Consider the following 20761-nt stretch of genomic DNA (forward strand, 5'->3'; position numbering starts at 1 on the left):
CAGGTAACTACAACAGAACTGAATGCAGGTCAGTAACTGTGGAGAACAAACGCCCGGAGCAATTTGAAGTCCTTTTTTTAAGGCAAGTAGAAAACTGTATTGGCAATGTACTGTGCCTTTTGTGCTGTGTTTACCATAAACCCCCACGAGTCTAAAGGGAACTGGATATTATGGCAGCGCAAACACAGTTGAATTAGGACGGCAGAAAGAAACCTAAAGCAGCAACTCACCAGGAAAAAAAACCCCAAAAAGACCAACAAATGTGGACACAGTATGTGACAGCCGACAGCGGCACGAGTAAACAGTAAACTTTGTGAGTTGTTGTCTCGCTGGCCGCAGCAAAGTAAAGGCCAGATGAAGCAATAAAACAAAGACACACATGAGCCGCATATTACAAAACTGACTACAGTGGAAGAGGTGGGAAGGAGAGAGGGCGGGTGCGTGGACGGGCAATGTGTTGGTGTGGTGGAGGGAAGAAAGGGACATTCGGGGTGAGGATCACACTCCTTGTGTCAGAATGGAAATGACTCTTTCTGTTTCTTTTTGATGGAAACATCTTTCATGTTAGGAAATGAAAGACAGGTGTTGTACTGGAACACACATTATGCTCTCTGAACCCATACGGCTCGCTCCTTTTTTTCACTCACTTCAAAGACAAAGCCACAATATAGGAAGACAGGGTGAGAATGCACACAGCGCAAATATCAAACATGCAGCCTACACTTGATCTTCTTGGATAATTAATGAACAACAGACCACTACCACAACAGTTGTCATATACTGCTTGTTTAATGTAAGAAATGCTGAACAGAGCTGCTGAAATGTATCCGGCCTATCACCTTTAACCTACAGACGGCAAGCAAATGACAGATCCTCACCAAACCAGACTGGATGAAAAAGCATAAAGTCCTTAGCATGTCTTAAAATTAGTTAAATACACTTTCAGATGAACAACAACACATGAAACTTGTCAAATGTCTTTATTCATTTAACAAAAATGACGCCAAAAGCATTTGTGAAAAACTAAGTAAATTGTTACTGCTTCTATAGGAATTAAGGTAGTGTGACACCTCTATAAAAGCAAAAGTTTTGGTAATTTGCTGGTCTGGAGCATTCAGGTGCATGTTAGCTCAATGCCAAGGAGGAAAGACATCAGCCATTATCTTAGAGAAGCAGCTGTTGCTCCCTATCAATCTGGGAAGGGTTATAAGGCCATTTCCAAACAATTTAAAGTCCATCAATTCTACAGTGAGAAAGTTTATTTACAAGTGGAAAACATTTGTGCCGATCTTCCCAGCAAATTTACCCCAAGGTCAAACCAAACTGCAAAAGCCCCAATGAAGCTACATCTCGGACTCTAGAGGCCTCGGTTAGTATGTTAAATGTTAAAGTTCATAGCAATAAAATTAGGAAAAAAATTGAATAAGTGTGGCTTTGCAGAAGAAAGTCTCTTCTCTCTAAAAAACACTGTGGCAACACAGTTTAGATCTGAACAAAGACTTTTGGAATGATGTTCTTTGGACAGAACGAGACCAAGACGTCTGGACTTAATGCACAGCACCACATTTAGCAATAACCAAACGACGGTTATGATTCTGGCTATTTGCAGTCTTTGAGTCAACCATGAACTCTTCTGTATATCAAAGTATCTGGAGTCAAAGTGAGGCCATCTGTCCAACAGCTAAAACTTAACCCAAATTGGATATTGTGAGAAAACAGTGATTCCAAACACAGCAGCAAATCTACAACAGAACGGCTGAAAAAGAAAAGAATCAAGATGTTGCAATGGACCAGTCAAAGTCTGAACCTCAACCTGAATTAAATACTGTGCAAAGACCTTAAAAAAACAGTGGGAATGTCTGAAAAGCGTAAAAAGTGGCCAAAATGATCTCTACAACGATAAGAGACACTGATAAAAACAAACAGAAAATGATTACTTATAAGTTACTAAGTTATTGCTGCTAAAGGTGGTTCTACAAGATACCAAATCATTTTGTGTGCGTGTGTTTTTCACACACTGCTTCTGCATTTTGGCTTCATTTTTGTTAAATAAAAAATGACCCTGTGTGTGTATGTCATGGTTTGCAATTTATTTGATGTTGTATTTAAATAATTTTAGACCTGATAACCTGACAAGGACCAAATGATTTTTTAAAATTATATGCTGATAGAGAAAACCTCGAAAAAGCATTCATTTTCACATGACTGTTTGCTCCAATAAAAACCACAAGACAGCTAATAATTTAAGTGAAATGTTCTAGATAAATGCAGAACTAACCACCCAAATCATAAATTCTAGGGCTTGTGGACAGCAGAAAGCATATTAGGCCATCCTGAACTACAATAATGATGTCAAGTAAAAGTCCTGTCGAGTGCTGCTCGACCACATAGTTTTTTGTTTGTTTTTTTGTTGTTGTTTTTTTTTTTGGGGGGGGGGCATTTGTTTTTAGTTTTATTTAGATTTTTATATTATACATGTACTCTAAGTAAAAGCTAAGTAAAAGTACATGAAATGCAGAAGTTGATACTTGATTTAACTGCCAACTATTATACCAGTCAAGTTATGATCCAAATCTGGACAAGTACACTTTACAAATTCACCATTTTAACACTGCAATGCCCTTCCAGCAGCTCTCCTTCAATCATATCTACAACAGGTGTCCCATGTCACAAGTCACTGAAAATCCAAAGAGCTCTGCAATGCACCTGGCGTGCAGCTGACTAACACAGAGTAGAGAAAGATGACTCAATCAGTTGAGGAAGTGACTGATGAGAAATCACTCAGCGGGAACAGTTGAAGGTCATCGGAAAGTATTATCAGGCTTTTTGAAGCCTGACTCGCTCGGACTGATTCATATCATCCTCAACAACAAAAGAGAGGCTAATAGTGAACCCAGAGTGAACAGAGTGGAAACAAACACACACAAACACACACAACTATAAAAGTGGATTACAGAGAATGTGCTGGTTTACCTGAGGTACTCACTGCTGTAGAGTAAGAGTTCATATGACAGGCATTTTCAGCCCAGCAGCCACATCCATAGTGAGCAGCCTGAGAAATGGAAAACAAAAAAGACATCTTAGATGAAAAGGATTATTGCTTTTGCCTTGAAATAAGCAGAATAATTTCTTAAAGAGTAACTTTGGTTACTGGTTGGTTATAGCAGACTTATTTATATTTGCACATCTTTAACTAAAGCAGCATGCCAGGCTTTCTAGCTCTATTGCTCTGAGCTTCAGGTTTTCCTAACACTACAAGTGATAATTAGATTGAGGCAGTAAATCCCACTGATTCATTCATTCTGTTCAGCCTCAACTGTTACATGGCTGTTTTTTCCCGTAAAGCTGCTTTTAATAGAAAATGACAACTTCCTTTGTTTCCTCGAAGTAAAAGTTCTTCTTCAAAGAAAAGTTTTGAATTAACATTAAGTAGAGCCCAGACCACTAGTTGTTATTTTTGACTATCTCCATTAAAAAGTAAAATTTCAGCTCTGTTAATTACAGGCAGCAATGGGAGAAATAAAAGAAAGGGAACCAAACTCTGGGGGTCTTTACTGGCAACCGCTGCTTCCTGAAAAAGTCCAATCTGCTGCCCTTAACCCTTCATAAGGTGCACTGATCAGTTAGACTTATGGCCACTAGAGGGGATCAAAACTCACGTAACACACAACCCTGGCACACTGTTTTCCTCCTATGATTTTAGTGGATAGTGAGTTAACAAAGAACATACTGCAGACGCGCCACCTCTCTACTGATAACACATTTCTGGTCAAGTCTAAAAAGCCCAGGGTGATTTTTTGCACTCCAACTCTATCCTTTTTGACTTTCCTCCAAAAGCAGGTTACATTTAAAGAGCATGTCCTTAATGGTTGCTGAGCTTTCAGTTTCATTATACCCAGATTCCCCACCAACTATGGGATTGGAATCTAATGCAAAAGCTAATATACAACTCTTTTTTAGCTCTGCTTTGGTCCCCACCAAAGTCGCCCAAAAATATCTGCGTTTAACGGTTGGAATTCTTTTAACAGCTTGCAGCAAATTTGAAGCAAAAATGACACTTTTTTTCAAGCAACACTGTTCTTCAGACAAAAAAAAACACATAAGCATGGAAAATTGACTGATTACAAAAAAATTAAACAAAAGCTGCAGAAACACACTGATGTCAAAAAGAGGAAAAAGTCTCTATATGTTCACTGGCAAAACTATAGTACTGCTCTGTTGTTGTTTTTGGACAACTAAGAACAGACCACTGGGAATAACGTGACCTAGGTAGAGAAAAACAAAGAGTGAGGTTTTTTTTGGCCACAGTGAGAGGAGACATGTTCGGCACAGAGCAAAGACAGACTTTCAAAAAGAAGAACTACATGCCAGCTGTAAAACATCGTGGTGTGAATGTGCTTTGATGCCCTTGGGACTGGACAGCTTGCAGGCATCGGTTTTACTATAAACCAGCATCGTATCAAAGAGTGCTTGAAGATAATGTGAGACCATCTGTTCAAAAGTTGAAGTTAAAGTAAAGCTGGCTCTTCTAACAGAATAATGATCATAAGGGGTCTAACAGATTCACTGAGAAATGGGTCAAAAAAGAAGAAATAGAAGGTTATGCAAACACCATCAAAGACCAGATTTGAATCCCAATGAATTGGATGATTTTAAACAGGCACTACTTGCAAAAAAAACAAAAAAACAAACAAACAAACAATAAAAACAAAATCTCTTCCAACTAAATGTTGAAAAAAAAATTGGTGGTAAAATTACTTACAACAATATCAATGACCAGTGGACATTTATGGAGAATTGAAGGAGGCACACTAGCTTTGAGACCAAGATTTACCCCTCCACGGAAGAATGTTACATTACAGCTTTTCAGCCTTTTTTTATATTAGTATATCACCTTTATTTGAAGAAAAGAAGTCTGTATTAAAGAAGAGGAAAATGTTTGCCTGTTAAAGTCAAACAGGCATACGTCCATCCATTCTCTCCTGCTTAGCCTTGTCAGGGGCGCAATGGGGGGGATGGAGCCCATCCCAGCTACCATACGGTGAGAGGCAGGTTACACCCTGCACAGGTTGCCAGTCTGTCGCAGGGCTAACACAAGAGACAGACAACCATTCACACTCACATTCACACCTATGGACAATTTAGAAATACCAATTAACCTAACCCCACTAACTACATGTCTTTGGGAGGAAGCCCGAGTGCCTGGAGAGAATCCACGCAAACACGGGGAGAACATGCAAACTAAAAACAAACATTTCCAATGGATTTACTGACTTGCCACACATGAAACTGAAATTATCCCCAAGCCAGAGGCCCATAATTTGGAGCAAAAAAAAAAAATAATTCTCCCTCTTTTAGACGGCAATAATTTGGATACGGACAGACATCTTTTGAGCTTCAATTACAGGCAGCAGCATAACATTAGCATTAAACGCAAACAGTATGTAGGTGCACAGTGCACTTATTTTGTTCTCTAAATAGAGCCCTGTATGCACGACATAGAAACGATATCTCACAATGTTGAAATATTTCACTACAGAAGAAATGTCTATAGTAATAAGTGCATCAAATATAATTTTAGCTATCATTTAATTGAGTTACATTAAACATTTATTTAAAGACATTATCTGGACAAAGATATTGTAATAAAAAGAAGGAAAGGGCTTCATTACCTGGCCAACCCTGCCGGGATGTTTCATAGCCAAGCCTCCACTGGACACTGCTGCAGCTACATTCCCCTCCAGGTCCACAACAACAGCTCCAACTGTGTCGAGGCACCCTGAGCCATTTCCCTATATGACAGTAAAGGAAAAGAGTCACATGAACTGCAAAAAAGGAGCTAAGAAATTCAAAAGGACATCTTCAAATGACAATTTTAAGTAACTATAACTATAAGAGGTGGCAAAATGAAAAAACAAAAAAACATCACCTTCTGAACTTGAGATGTTAACTTTTGACTAACAATCACACTAGTAGGTGAAGGAACCTCTGTATGCATCTGTTTGCTTGTACCGTCTTCACAACTATTCATTAATTCGCACCTCTTAAGTCCAGTCCTGAAGAAGTGACAGTGTCAATGAGCTGTTCTCCTATTTTTTGTTAAAAACTGTTTTCTATTAGGCTTTTTTAACCACCATTTCAGTAAATATTAGCACCTTGCAATAATGTGTTTTTAGGGCACGGCATAAAATGACCTAGGCTACACTTCCCTGCACATGTTGTGTTATCCACCAACACTCGTAAACTAACAAGCGTTTAGAAAACACATCAACAAATTTTAGCACCGCAGTAAAAGAATTTATAGGGAAAAAAATGAAAATGGAATATCACTACACTGTGCATGCTGGCAATAGTGCTAAACTCAAGTAAATGCTATCATTAGTGGGTAACAGCTGCCTACTTGTCTATTTTAAAAGGGAACTGACTCCAAAATTAAGACAGCACTGCATGAAAATATGAACCACTCTTTCTTCACATTTCATAAAGATGTGCTGCTGGAATTCCAGTCCTCTGTTTTCTTCCTTGATTGCAGTTTGCTTTGGAAGTGACTTCCTTGTGAACCATCATGAGTCAGACTGCATGACAAATGAACTTCTACAGGGCAAATGTGCAAACTGGCATTATTACACATGATCACAACCCAGCTTCTACCAGAAACTGAAGATTACACCTTGGACTAAAAAGACAACAGTTAAAAAAAAACAACAATGGATCAGCTTGTCTCCTCTGCTTTCAGCTCTCCTAAATCACCCCTGGGACCTGAGCTCCAGAGGCCAAAAAGATCCAAGGCCAGCTATTTTCAAATGCTACAGACACCATCCTGTCATACATGATCAGTGTATTTGAACCCCACAGTAAATGACGACCGTAACACTTGTGAACATCTTTGGAAAAATAACACTTAATCTCGCCATGAGGACACAGGTACCAACCCTGGAAAGATTTTACTGGCTGGCAAAAAGACAGAGCCATAAAGAAAAGGCCTTGCATGTAAATTAAAATCAGGCTGCAATAACATTCTTTTCTGAGATCCCTCTCTCATAAGTCATTCTTGATACATAATGTTATTTCCTATTAGCTGATTTTACATGTCAGTGGCAGAGGAAACATTAAAGATGAGGTAAAGTATATTAAAATTCTCAACATGGACCGTCCCCATCAGAGTACAAGCTATTTCCAGATCAGCTTTAACTGCACCAAATGGCCACTTATTAATCTTAAGTGTTTGTCATATGTAAGTTTTAAATAAACATAGCAGACAGATGAAAACTGGGTGACTCAATCTTTTAACTCTAATTAAGCAAACTAGCTATTTGACATAAAAATCAATCACCGAATCAAACCCCATTTGATCACGGCTAAGTCAACAAACAGCTGGTCCTAGATGTTAGTCTTTCATTTAATGGATATATCATTAATAAAGACGATTGATGTAACTGAACTAAATAAACCACAATAGAATTCAAAAACAGATCCAATGAAGCAAATCAGGCTGTGTCTGTTTACACGTTTTACTCCATTTAACACAAATCACATCTGAACCAAGATAAACTTTCCCACCCTCTTCTGTGCTGCTTCCTCTGCTCGTGAGTTTGGAGCAGAGGGAGTTAGCGTTTCAGCTCATCATGAGGCCACCCTTCAGCTGTGCTCCTAGGAGCCCTGAAAGTCAGCACTAACTCTCAACAATCTTTCCTGGAAATGTCCACACAGCTGTCTCGTAATGCAATTGTCTTTGATGCCCTGGGAAGAACATGAGAACTGAGAAAATGTATCTTTGTGTCAGGCATGAACAGCCCTTTTCAAAAACCGCCACAAATTCCCTATCAGACTGAAATCTGAGCTTTGACTCGGACGCCCCGCAACATTCACTTTGTCTTTAAACCACTTCCATGTAGCTTTCGCAGTGTGCTTCAAGAGACTGACTTGGTGAGAAACAGATCTTCTGCAAAGTAGCAGTTCTCTTGCAGACTGAGTCTGAATGTCCTCCAGGATTTCCCTTTTATTCTCTACCTTTAGAAGCCTTCCAGGGCCTGCTGCTGAGAAGCATCCCCACATCATGATGCTTCACGATGGGGTGGCGTGTTTGCAGACGTGTTTGGTGTTTGGTGTCAGCATTGAGTCTGATGCCCGCAAAACTCTTTCTTAGACAACCCCTTCTGTTCTTCCACTTGACTTTTGAGTCTCCCACATGCCTCTGGGTAAACTTTAATTCAGACTGGCTTTGTTTGTGCTGCTGTCCCATTAGAACCTGGGCAACAGGTTCAGAGCAGTCACAGGTGTCTTAGTGGCATCTCACATTTGTCTCCTCCTTGTTAATCAGTTTATGACGACACATGCCATATATCCTCCGCTTCTTAAAGAACTCCTTCTTTAACTGCATTTTCTCAGAGCTGCTTGGAGTGTTTTATTTTCATGGTGTTATTGTAGCCAGGAATGCCAATTAACCTATGCCTGGACAGTCCAGATACAGATGTCTATATTCTACAATCACATGAGACACAGTGTACTCAGGTTACCTCCATTTAACTAATTGTGAGACTGCTAGCACCAACTGGCTGGATCTCAGTTGAAATAGGTCAGTCACTTTAAAGGGGGTGAAAATATTCAGTTATTTTACATCATGTGTTTTTAATAAATTAAAGAGGTGTTTTTGTAAATTCTCATAAAAAACAAAAAAGCCAAATTATAATGACCATTATTTTTTTTTAATGAACAAAAGGGGAAAAATCTAAATAGGTAAACAGCTTTTATAGGAACTGTATATCTTATTGCATAACCTTTAATAACCTGAGTTTCTGACCACATCAATCACCACCAAAAACACACACCAAGTGGAGTCGTCATATGTGGAGTCATGCTGATTTCTAATTAAACCATTTAAGACTCAACTTTCTGCCGATATAATAATCACATGCACTTTTTTCTTGTCGTTTCTGCCCTTTCTAGCCTTTGTTAGTCTGAAGGTTTGGGTTTATCACATTAGGTTTCATTCCAGCGCACAGTCCGAGTACTGCTTGCTCTGTTCAATGCTACAAACAGCTCCAAGTATATTGATTAGATGTTGCCTTTATAAGTTTATTTAACAGTTCTAGCTGCTACATTTTTCAAATGTCTTATAAAATTCAGAATTATTCAGAAGGAATTTTGTGGATATGTGGCTGTTATCCCACTTTTGAAAGCTTTTATTTTGTTAAACTGCTACTTTTCTCTTACTTTTCCATCTGTCTTATTTTTTAAAGTCCCTGTTCCTTCCTGCCATCACTTTAAAACTGCTAGTGCTAAAGTCTGTATAACCTTGTTATTATAATGAATGCTACTTGTTCAGAGCATTTTGTTTGACATAAATGGTAAAACAGTCAAATCTGTGGAATGAAGAAAAGACAATTTGATTGCTGAGAGGAAAAACTACCTGAATAAAAGCAAACTATCCATGCTGACTGTTAGAATGGATATAACACAGCTGAGAAAGAATATACTTACTACTGTTAAAATTTTAACTGACAACATATCACTCACGTTTTCACTTGATTGTCGTCTTTTCTTTGTCTGATTATGTCCTGTGTCCATTTTCTCTGCCAGCTCCATCTTTCGCTTGTTCCTCTTGTATGCAGATAAACTGAACTCTGGGTGTGACAAAATAGGTTTTTTTTTCCTGCATCCACAGAAATTCAACCATGTTTTTCTAGATATTTTTAAATGCAAGTATTTTGGGGTCACTTTATAACTGCGGTTAATTCGCGTCTTGGATAATTTATGTTTGCGAATCAGTGCAAAAGTACTTACTGGTGGCCATTTTATCTGAAGGGCATGGTGGTATTCCATGGCTGACAGCCCAATCATGTGCTCCCCGCCCCACTAAAAAGCTGAGAAAACAACAATTAAATTAGGGGTGGACACCATCACATTAACGCAAAGTTATTCATTAACCGCAATAATCACCAGGGTGGTATTCTGCCAGCTGAAAGTTTCCCTTTCTGTGCTTCACTCAGCAGACGGTTTGCAACCATTACTGGGTTCCTTATACCTGAAAGAAGAAGAATTTTTACAGGGCTTGCAGTTCACAGTAAGTGATGGTATTACTGTGTGAATAAATCAAGACACCAAAACTATTTTTTTTTAAACATCATATATCATTGTGACCCTTGAGGCAAATCAATAAAAAGACTAAACAGATTAGAAGATGAATATATACATTTTTACTTTGTAACATATTTTTGTTTTTGCTAGTAATCGTCACACATGTAGAGCTATGAATTCTGAATCTCTTTCAGCCCATTTAAACTCATTTTTTCAGAATTCCGAGACTTTATAAAAAGCACATGTTGGCTAGCTAAGCCAAATGCTTAACATGATGCAGACCTGGCTAAAAAAAACAAAACAATCTGTTGTATTTTGGACTGCATGGTAAGTGTCAGTTTTCACACCTTATCTGTTGTTTGGAGTTCTTGCAAAAGCAGAAAAAAAGGAAGGAAAAAAAAAGCATTTGCTGAAAGCCTTAAAGAAAAACACAGAATACAGTGATTGTATTAACATTAACATATTAAAAACACTTCCTGGTTGCCCTTCATCTAAAAAAAAAAAAAAATGAGGTGATCCCACACTGGAATGATTAATGGTGCCAGCGGTTTTTAAATAGTAGAAAAGTCTGTCAGGAAAATATGACCTAGATTCTTGTCTTACTGTCAATATGTCCAGGTGACTGAAGTGCATGTAGCGCAATAATGTATGAGTATTATGCAAGTATCACCACACATGTAGTAACTCACCACTAAGAGCTCCTACGGCGCCAAAATGCAGAGACTTTCCATCCATGATACTTGCATCACACTCAATTTCCCCTGACAAATTAAGGTTGGAGCCCATGCCAGCATTTGTGAAAGGAGAGTCCTAAGGACAATTAAAAGAACAGAGTCCAGAATAAGACAGTGCCTGTCATGAACCGTTTTGTCAGTGTGAATATGATGAAGAAAAATTTTTCTTTTTTTTTTAAATTTTAACCACAAAAGAAAGCTTCATTCTTTGTTTTTTTATGATCTTCAGTTGGTCATTGTAAGTCTATGTCACTTTGTCAAATCGTTCAGATTTAGCATGTTTACCACAGAGAAGGTTAGGCAACAACACTTACAAACACACGGATACTTTCAAAACAGATCTGCTAAAGGAAAACTGCTACAATGATCAACCAAAAACCAACAATCAAAGAAAGATAATTAGCACCACTTTAAGTGTTATGAACCAAAAACCGCTGTTGTGAAACTTCTTTCTGTGACACAATAGCAATCAGACCCTGGGACACGCACACTGTTATTACTCTGCTGACTGTACATTTTGTGAGATTCTGGGGAAATGAGAATGATAAAGCAGACGCCTGTGTTTTTTCATACCATCCAATTATGATTTGTTTTTGAGGCCAATTCAGTGATTTCATTCTAGATTTACTTCTTAATTGCCTGCTTTCTAAGGAATTTCTTATGTATTCAGTTTCGCAAAGACAAAAAGGGTACGTCTATCTCAGCTAGCATGGAAAGCTTACAAAAAATAATTTTTTAAATCAGAAAATAACAAGTATGTAATATGAAATATGGACACATCAAGAGGAAAGTGTTTCATTAAGAGTCAGCTCATTTGGCCAAAGGACTGATGAGCTTATGCTGTGGCAAGACGGCCATTATCAATCATTCCATTCACAATTCACAAGAATCGCTACTCCTTTTACAGTATTGGTCAGAACTTGCACACAGTGGGTCTTCATCCAAACTGTACTCGAGGTTAAGTCCAGCAATTTGTAACTGCTGTTTCTGTCTTATGATGCACAGAAACTCTTCAAATAAACCATTCCTTTGCAAATGATCAGTTTGCAAAGGAAACAACTGCTCTTTCAAGATTTCTTTTAAATAAAAGGAAGGTTAGAAAGCAGCCTATAATTTGCTAAGAGAGCTAAAGTAATAACTTCAACTATTGTTGCCTTAAAAGCCTATAGTTCAGTTCATAAATACATTTATTCCAGACAGGCTGTGCTCAATTTTTAGAGGAAGTTTAACAAATAAATAATGCAAAATAAAAATACAGTTTTTAATATTTTGCCAGTTATTCAAAAACAGTCAGTACAGTTTGTGTAGCCACACTTCATTTATATAGAATAGCTGCTCTGAGCCCTAAAAGCACTCACTCTGTAAGACTGTCTTTCACTGAAGCTCCAATCAAAGGCTTTCAAATGGATTTGAGAACAGCCCAAAAGACCATTATTTGAATGCATATAATGTATATTTATTAAGCTATATATACATTCTGCTTATTTTAGCTTTTTGTTTTACTACTTTAAAAAAAGCTTTTCTTAAAGTATATCTTAACTTCATCTTAATGGAGGATTGCCACAGCCAGCAAAGATTATGGTTATCTTGAATAATGCAAACTTGTATTACTGTTTAAAGAAAGTATTATCCAGACACTGTCAGTAAGACTGGGGGTTTATTTTAGTCGCTATTCAACACAAAAAGGTCCAGTTAGCTCATCCTCAGTGGTAGCACTTCATACCATCACACTTTACGCTTTAAAGTGCTGCCCTGCGGATATTAGTGATCCAAACTGGAGCCCATCCGTCTGGTCCATCAAGACTCACTTTCTTGCCATCTGACCATAAAATCTTTTAAAAGAAAATCTGTCGCTGGGTATTTCTTGGCCAGGTCTTACTAGTGTACTTCAAGTTACGAATTTTATTTAGTGGCAGTTGTGTTTCACCCTTCTTTCATTGGCCACATCTCCAAACACTTGAAACTTTGTACTTTCTCAACACTCCAGGGAGGGTATATTTCAAGAGTAAGGTGGCAGTCAAATAGGTTCCCAGTGGACTTATTTAAAATTTGTCTTCTCCTGCCATTTTCTTGACACTGTTGTTAGTCTCAATAAGCATTTATTTGTGCAGTGGTCACCCCTCAATAGTCTGACTATTTCAAGAACCTGAAAGGCAAACCATTCCAGTGATCTGGGATTTCAAAGTTAACTTGTTTTTAAGGTGTATCTGGGACATAACATACTTGTAGATCTCGTGTAACTGAAAACTGTGTCAATATAAGTTAATTTTCTATCATCTGGATCAGAACCAACCAACCTCAAGTTCAACTAGTGCTGCAGCCACTGCCTCCACGGCAAGTGCCCCAGCTTTGAGCTGGTCAACAGCCTGCAAAAGAAACAAAACAGGTTTATAGTGAAAAACAGTAAATATATAACTAAACTCAGTTCATATGAACAATAATGTCAGTTATTTTTTAATATCCCTGAAGCACCCAACTTAAAGCAATTATCAAATACACTTTGAATTTAACCTAAAGAGATACAAAAAAACTCTCTACATTAACAGGTTTAGGTAAAAAGAGGCATAAAGGATGTAAACATTAGATTAAAAAGACTCACAACTTGTCTAAAAGTCACATTGCTTCAAAACTGGCAAAACTATGTTTTCACAATTCATGTTTTACTACTTAAAGAAACTATTAGGAATTTCATAATGGAACATTATAACACATCACTCTTTCTAATCTAAGTGTGTGTGACAATATCTCTGTCACATGACACATCATTTTCGTTTGATGAAGAATGCGTTTGATTAGATAAATGCTGTTTTTCACTTTGCCCCCGTAAAATCAATCAAAAGATACACGTCTGTCTGTGTATGAGAGGAAAAGAACACAGACAGACTGCTAAAATCTTTTAACAAGGAAAGAAATTATCATTGGCATACAAGCAAAAGACTCATTTTCAAAGGGAACTGTTTCTGCATCGTGTTGAAACAAGCTTCTTATGCATCTACCGCTTTATTGTATTGCTTTGTTGTAACAGTGCTGGAAATAACCTGGGGCTCAATATTAAGGATGGAAGCACAATAAATAAAACTCAACATAAGTAAAAGAGGGTGCTTTAGAATGCAAAACAACAAAGGCTTTCCCACTGTAAAATGAAATTAACACAGGCAAATAAAAACTGGAATGATTCTGTATGAGTACTACAGTCAAAACACAGAAAAATATGCGGAGACAGGTGCTCTGAGAGACTCCCCATCTGACCAGAGAGAAACTGAGCAAACAAAAAATCCCAATAAATTGATTTTTAGGATGAAATGCTAAAAGTTTGGTAAACAATCTCAAACAGAAAACAACTAAGTCTATCTCTACATAAAGTAAATCAAGAGTAGAAAACCAGTAGTAAAAAAAATTGACTCTAAGGTGTCAACAAAATATGACTACCAACATATTTATTTACAGTTTAAAGTAAATGTACATGCAAATTAGGTCATTCTTTATAAAAAGCTACCTCAAATTATGGTCCATGTTGAGGTTATCTGTAATCAGCTAGTATTTTGCAGAATAGTGTCAAGTTATTTAGACAGAAGAAATACATTTACTAACATTGAACTGATTATGGGTAGCATAGCAAGTTTGCAGTTTGCTATAGCAGGCATAAAGGTAAACTTACTCGCTGGCAGGCTCTTTTGCATACATGCTTGTACTCCTTGGCCTTAGATTCTGAATGGTATCCTGCACCTAAAAGTAAATCGTTAAAGAAAAAGAACAAAAGAGGCTTTAAAAATACCATAGACGACCCCCTAAAACCAGGAAATACTTTTGAGAAAAGAGAAAATGTGAGCAGGTGTTTTGTGAATATCATACAACAAAAATATACTTGCATTTATATTTGTGCTTGATTCTGCCTACTAATTATGGTATATATAGTTACCTGCATGCACTAAAACAAAGCCACCAACGCCATTTGGCTTTTGACTCTTGCTTGATTCCTGTTTTTTGGCCCATGAGTTGGTCAGTGGAGAGGAGGGCTGCTTCTCTTCAGCAGAATTCATTAGACTTTCCATAACCCCCGCATAATTTGTCAAGCCTATCATTGCCTATCACACAGTGGTAAGAAAATCATTTTCATCGCATACCTGGAAGAGGAAAGGACATTGTCATTTCTGTCTAATACGACACTATGGAAAAGAGCCTCTTGTATACCAGCAAAGTAGCTCTAAACTACACAGATTTCCCATTGACTTAAAACTATAATTTCACGTGCACTGTATTCTTTTTAATGTTACTGTTTGCACATTTACAAAAAACAATAAACTTCGGGGATCATCCTGAATTGTCAGGGGCCAGAGGTGGATAAAAAAAAACACATTTCATGTACCCATTCTCACCCATGACATCACTCATCTCGTTAACGTTCACGTTATCAATAACTTTCAAAACAGTCGTTTCACTTAATGCAAAGCATGCCACTTTATGATTTACGTTGTTTTATAATAAAGAGGCGTTATTCCGTTTGTGTTACGTGCACGGTTGATAAGAAGGACACTGCAGACAAATAAGTTACTTCGAGTCAAGCTAGCAGTCTTGTGTTTTGCTTGTTAGCTCGCTAACACACCAATAAAACAATCCTTACTTACAACGTGCCCTTCTTTCCTGTAAGCGACACGACTGTCTGCTAATCACGACATTCACCTGGCATATGTCTTACAGGCAAAAACGTAGCATGAATCAAACTGAAACAAACTTTACTGTCAGACAGTTTCACTCTGTGCTATCCACGGCTAGCTAGTTAGCTAAAGGATACACAAGTGCTTCCTGGTTCAGATACACGTTGCTAAGGAAGTACGTTCAGCGCAAACATTGGTACACGTGGATGAGACTCACTTTTAGAGGAATAAAGAGTAAACGCTGGTACTGATGTTGGCAACTTTGTGACAGCTTTAAAATAAAGGTAAATAAAGTCATCGCTGAATGCTTTTTTTTTAAATTAATTTGACGTCAGTATTTTTTATCATTTGAAAAGCAAGAGCAATTTCAGTTCATTTAGTCTCTCATCCAATTCAGAAACTTCTGTTAAAACTAATTATTCTAATTCTCGCATGCGTTAACGTCCGCAACCTATGGTTAAGTGCCATTCACTCAACTGATTAGTTTTTGTGTATTATTATATTGTTTTTGTTGTTATTTGCCCATGTTATGTGCTTTTTCAGAATCTACCACTTCAGCAATACATAGATGAAGGAACTCTGTTATATCTTTGAGGTACTTACTTGAAAAATCATCGGATTTCCTTTAGTTGCAGAGCGTCTGGTTAAGGAAGAAGTTCATAACAATGTTGCTGTTGTTCCCCTATGAACTGATGTCCTTATAGTTTCTGCTGATGTATAATACAGGGAGTGCAGAATTATTAGGCAAGTTGTATTTTTGAGGAATAATTTTATTATTGAACAACAACTATGTTTTCAATGAACCCAAAAAACTCATTAATATCAAAGCTGAATGTTTTTGGAAGTAGTTTTTAGTTTGTTTTTAGTTTTAGCTATTTTAGGGGGATATCTGTGTGTGCAGGTGACTATTACTGTGCATAATTATTAGGCAACTTAACAAAAAACAAATATATACCCATTTCAATTATTCATTTTTACCAGTGAAACCAATATAACATCTCCACATTCACAAATATACATTTCTGACATTCAAAAACAAAACAAAAACAAATCAGCGACCAATATAGCCACCTTTCTTTGCAAGGACACTCAAAAGCCTGCCATCCATGGATTCTGTCAGTGTTTTGATCTGTTCACCATCAACATTGCGTGCAGCAGCAACCACAGCCTCCCAGACACTGTTCAGAGAGGTGTACTGTTTTCCCTCCTTGTAAATCTCACATTTCATGATGGACCACAGGTTCTCAATGGGGTTCAGATCAGGTGAACAAGGAGGCCATGTCATTAGTTTTTCTTCTTTTATACCCTTTCTTGCCAGCCACGCTGTGGAGTACTTGGACGCGTGTGATGGAGCATTGTGCTGCATGAAAATCATGTTTTTCTTGAAGGATGCAGACTTCTTCCTGTACCACTGCTTGAAGAAGGTGTCTTCCAGAAACTGGCAGTAGGACTGGGAGTTGAGCTTGACTCCATCCTCAACCCGAAAAGGCCCCACAAGCTCATCTTTGATGATACCAGCCCAAACCAGTACTGCACCTCCACCTTGCTGGCGTCTGAGTCGGACTGGAGCTCTCTGCCCTTTACCAATCCAGCCACGGGCCCATCCATCTGGCCCATCAAGACTCACTCTCATTTCATCAGTCCATAAAACCTTAGAAAAATCAGTCTTGAGATATTTCTTGGCCCAGTCTTGACGTTTCAGCTTGTGTGTCTTGTTCAGTGGTGGTCGTCTTTCAGCCTTTCTTACCTTGGCCATGTCTCTGAGTATTGCACACCTTGTGCTTTTGGGCACTCCAGTGATGTTGCAGCTCTGAAATATGGCCAAACTGGTGGCAAGTGGCATCTTGGCAGCTGCACGCTTGACTTTTCTTAGTTCATGGGCAGTTATTTTGCGCCTTGGTTTTTCCACACGCTTCTTGCGACCCTGTTGACTATTTTGAATGAAATGCTTGATTGTTCGATGATCACGCTTCAGAAGCTTCGCAATTTTGAGACTGCTGCATCCCTCTGCAAGATATCTCACTATTTTTGACTATTACTTCTACATACTTTTTAGTTTGTAAACTGAGAGAATAGGACAAACCGTTTTTTTTGACTGAGTAATAACAGCTCGGCAGTCTTGTTAATGTGTTCGTGTCACTAGCTCAGCATTTACATGTCCCTGTGGTCATCGTAATAATAATACCTTTAGACCAAGTTGTAAAGACAGTTGCCTACAAACATTAAGGAAATGAGAGTCTTACATGTTCTTCTACAATAGATTTCTCCCTTTATGGGTTAAACTCTGTGTGAAAAAATCTGAGAACATGAACAGAACTAAGCACTTTGTCTTGGATTATAATGTGGTTACACAAAAACTGCAAAATGGAATTCTTTTAAAAATAAAAAGGCACACAATTATATAACTGTGACAGGCCTTGTCTCAATGTGGTTATGGAGCATTGCTGTATGGAATCCTCTCTTTCTTTTCTTTCACTTAGCATCAAATGTCCAAGAACAGAAGGCAGATTGTAAAGCTCCATGGGACAAATTCATAATTTGTGCCATTTTGTAAAACGAAAAATGACTTGATGTGACCCGATTTCACCTCTCTTGCTGTGTTTCCTGGCCTTCAAAAGTACCAGAATTGTTACTGGCATTGTTGAGGTTCTTCAGTCTTCTTATATAACTTGAGTGTTTTGCAAGACACCAGACTGTTGAAAACTTTTAATCAACAACCCTTTTCTGCTCAAGGTTTTTACTGCAACGTTTAGTCCCACAGCATCCAAAGCCAGTTACACATGTTTTTCTCAAGAGCATTACTGGGGAGTTTCCTGGGGAGGTTGAGGAAAGAATGGGATGTCCATCTTGAACATTTTCTGCTGAGCCTGTCAGGCAGCTGATAATTAAACCACTGAGAGAAGCATTCAGTTCTTGCCTCACTGTGAAGAATGACTCAGTGTTGCTGTAGACACAGACAATTACAGCATCCGTGACTACAATTAGCTCTTTAAATTTCCAGGCCAGGAACTCTCCAGTCATTTTCCTCTTCCCTCTTTCTTCTTGGTCGACACAAGAACTGCAATGTAAATAAAATATGCTCCATGCACATGTTGAACGTTTGCAAAGATTGTTGCTGAGACAAAACTAATACTGTCTGAAGAAACGAAAAATCGTTAAAAAAATTCACCATAAATGTAGCAAAACTATTTTTATCTAAATCAAATTAGTTACACTTATTCTGTGCTTTGCCATAAGACCCATTCATTACTAACACAGACTTTTATATTTACGGCGCAGCAGAAGTTCTAGAGTTGGACCAAAATGAAGCACATTCTCTAATCATAATGTGAACTGTAATGTTATTTGCTTTGGATCACGTTAACAGAGATGAAAGAGTGCTGCTGACCAATTAATGGAAAGAGGGCTGGGGCCAGGGTGCACAGTGCCAAAGAGGGGCCATTCAGGCTTTAGAGGGTTGCTTTAGTATTGCATACCATCAAATCTCTGTGGAAACTTCTGCTAGCTGTTGTTAATGGTGTGCAGAGGGAAAATGCCAGTAAATTTCATTTTAATAGACATGATATCTGCCATGACCACACAGACTGGAGATAAGATTCATCTGATGCCTTCTCCACTTCGTTATCTTGACCCAGGTCACAAAGAACAGACTTTGTTAGTCTTTGAATCGCGTTGTACTAGGTTTATCCAGAAGAGCAAAAATGGAACAGAAAGATAGTGAATTTGAGTTGTATAAAAACAGCCCCGATGCAACAGTTCGATGAGACCTACATCATGTTTTGTATTCATTAAAGAAAAACACAAAGAAGCAAAAGTTTGAAATGCTTTGGCGCTATTGTACTGAAAGAAAAAAAGAAAATGGGGAGAAATAACTCAACTCTCTGTGACCAGCATTCTCCTGGAAAGAAAAGCTTTGATACAAAGAAGTTTGGAAGCATCTTGTGTCCTTTTTTTAAAAAAACATCTGAGCATCTCTCCACGCTAAATCTAATCAGCATGAGTTCAGCCAGCGATCAAGATGAAATCCCTGCTGCTCTGAGTAGGCAGAAAGCAGGCGGGTTCTGGTATGAAGAGACATGCTGGATATGGGTTTTATTAAATAAAGTAAAATAAACAGTCATAGTCATTGCAACATATTTTTCTAAAGTTACAACCCACAAGAATTCTGCATGAAAAGAACACTTGCAGTGTGATGCTTATTTAATCCAACCTCGAAACCACGCAAGGGATGAGGGCTGTGCACATTACCAATCAGCAAACAGCTCACATAATCATTCTAGTTACATTTTTAATCAGGACTAACTCAGGAGCAAAAGCAAGTGGGAAAAAAAAGTTAATTAGGTGATTCAAATTTATAATTCTGAGATACTTTGAGATATATTATATGTATAAAAGCTAGTGTATTGCTGCAAACGGGATAGTTTTATAAATGGGGCTTAATAAGCGATCTGCATGTTCTACATTAGGGAGAGGCAATGAGTAATAATGAAAATCTTGGCAACATTTTACAATTTTTCTATTCCTTTAATCAGCTCTCTGGAAAGTTACAAGAAAAGAATCTACAGCTACTTGAATTACTGACGTGAAATGTATGCCAGCTAGTCAAGTTGAGGTTTACATCCATGTTTGCCCAAATCTGTGTAATACACTGTATGACATGGAAGAAATTAAATAGGCAGCCTTTAAAAATTACTGTCACCTACTTAGTTTCTGAACAAATCTGATATTTAATCAGTCTCTTGCTCTGTTCCTGAGCACACTGTCCTGGTATTGAACACTGGCTAGAAAAGTGGGGCTTTTATCTTGTTCTGGGTTTTGTTTTGTTTTTTGTTGGTCTTTTTTTTTTTCTTTGTATGTTTCTTTTGCATAATGATGTAATGCAAACTTTTGACATTTGGATGTGAAATGTCATTACTTTTTCATTTATTCTTTTAGACATTTATGTGGAATGTTTTCATAATTTAGTCCACAAAAACTTGATTTTATTGCCAAAAATTTGCTTTGTGAGGTCACAGCAACCTTTGGCAACCAAAATCTAATCGTATGCCACGGAGCTGAAGTTAAAGTTCGTGGAAAATTTGAAGACACTCCCTCTGAGCAAGTGTTTTGGTGAAACCTCTAAATATTGAGTCAAATAATAGTCTGCATCAACTACAGTTTGATTTTCAGCCTCATTATTCCACAGAGACTGCACATGCTTTTTTACTAAACAACTTAACTCATCAGTATAAAAAGGTGATGTAGGTGCTGTCTATCTGGAGATTAAAAAGGCAACTGATACATTAAATCAGCACA

At 37.8% G+C, this 20761-nt stretch overlaps 1 protein-coding gene across 5 annotated transcripts in view; it reads right to left on the minus strand.

The window, feature by feature from the left end:
• Positions 1-16088, minus strand: part of tasp1 (taspase, threonine aspartase, 1) — a 29993-nt gene extending 13905 nt beyond the window's left edge. For 2 of the 5 annotated variants that reach the window (XM_026190218.2, XM_080288298.1), the window contains exons 1-10: positions 15437-15621; positions 14731-14935; positions 14470-14537; positions 13109-13177; positions 10767-10887; positions 9940-10024; positions 9784-9863; positions 9517-9623; positions 5673-5792; positions 2974-3052 (exon numbers count right to left, since the gene is read on the minus strand). In XM_026190218.2, the coding sequence (XP_026046003.1) occupies positions 2974-3052; positions 5673-5792; positions 9517-9623; positions 9784-9863; positions 9940-10024; positions 10767-10887; positions 13109-13177; positions 14470-14537; positions 14731-14893 (892 nt within the window). In that variant the 5' untranslated portion in view covers positions 14894-14935; positions 15437-15621. Of the gene's footprint in view, positions 1-2973; positions 3053-5672; positions 5793-9516; positions 9624-9783; positions 9864-9939; positions 10025-10766; positions 10888-13108; positions 13178-14469; positions 14538-14730; positions 14936-15432; positions 15639-16069 lie in introns of those variants that run through there. The other 3 variants (XM_080288300.1, XM_080288299.1, XM_080288301.1) reach the window with 3 other exon arrangements.
• Between the last annotated feature and the right edge of the window lie 4673 nt (positions 16089-20761).

The sequence above is a fragment of the Astatotilapia calliptera genome, chromosome 13 (genome assembly GCF_964374335.1).
Source record: "Astatotilapia calliptera chromosome 13, fAstCal68.1, whole genome shotgun sequence".
NCBI classification, from domain to species: Eukaryota; Metazoa; Chordata; class Actinopteri; order Cichliformes; family Cichlidae; genus Astatotilapia; species Astatotilapia calliptera.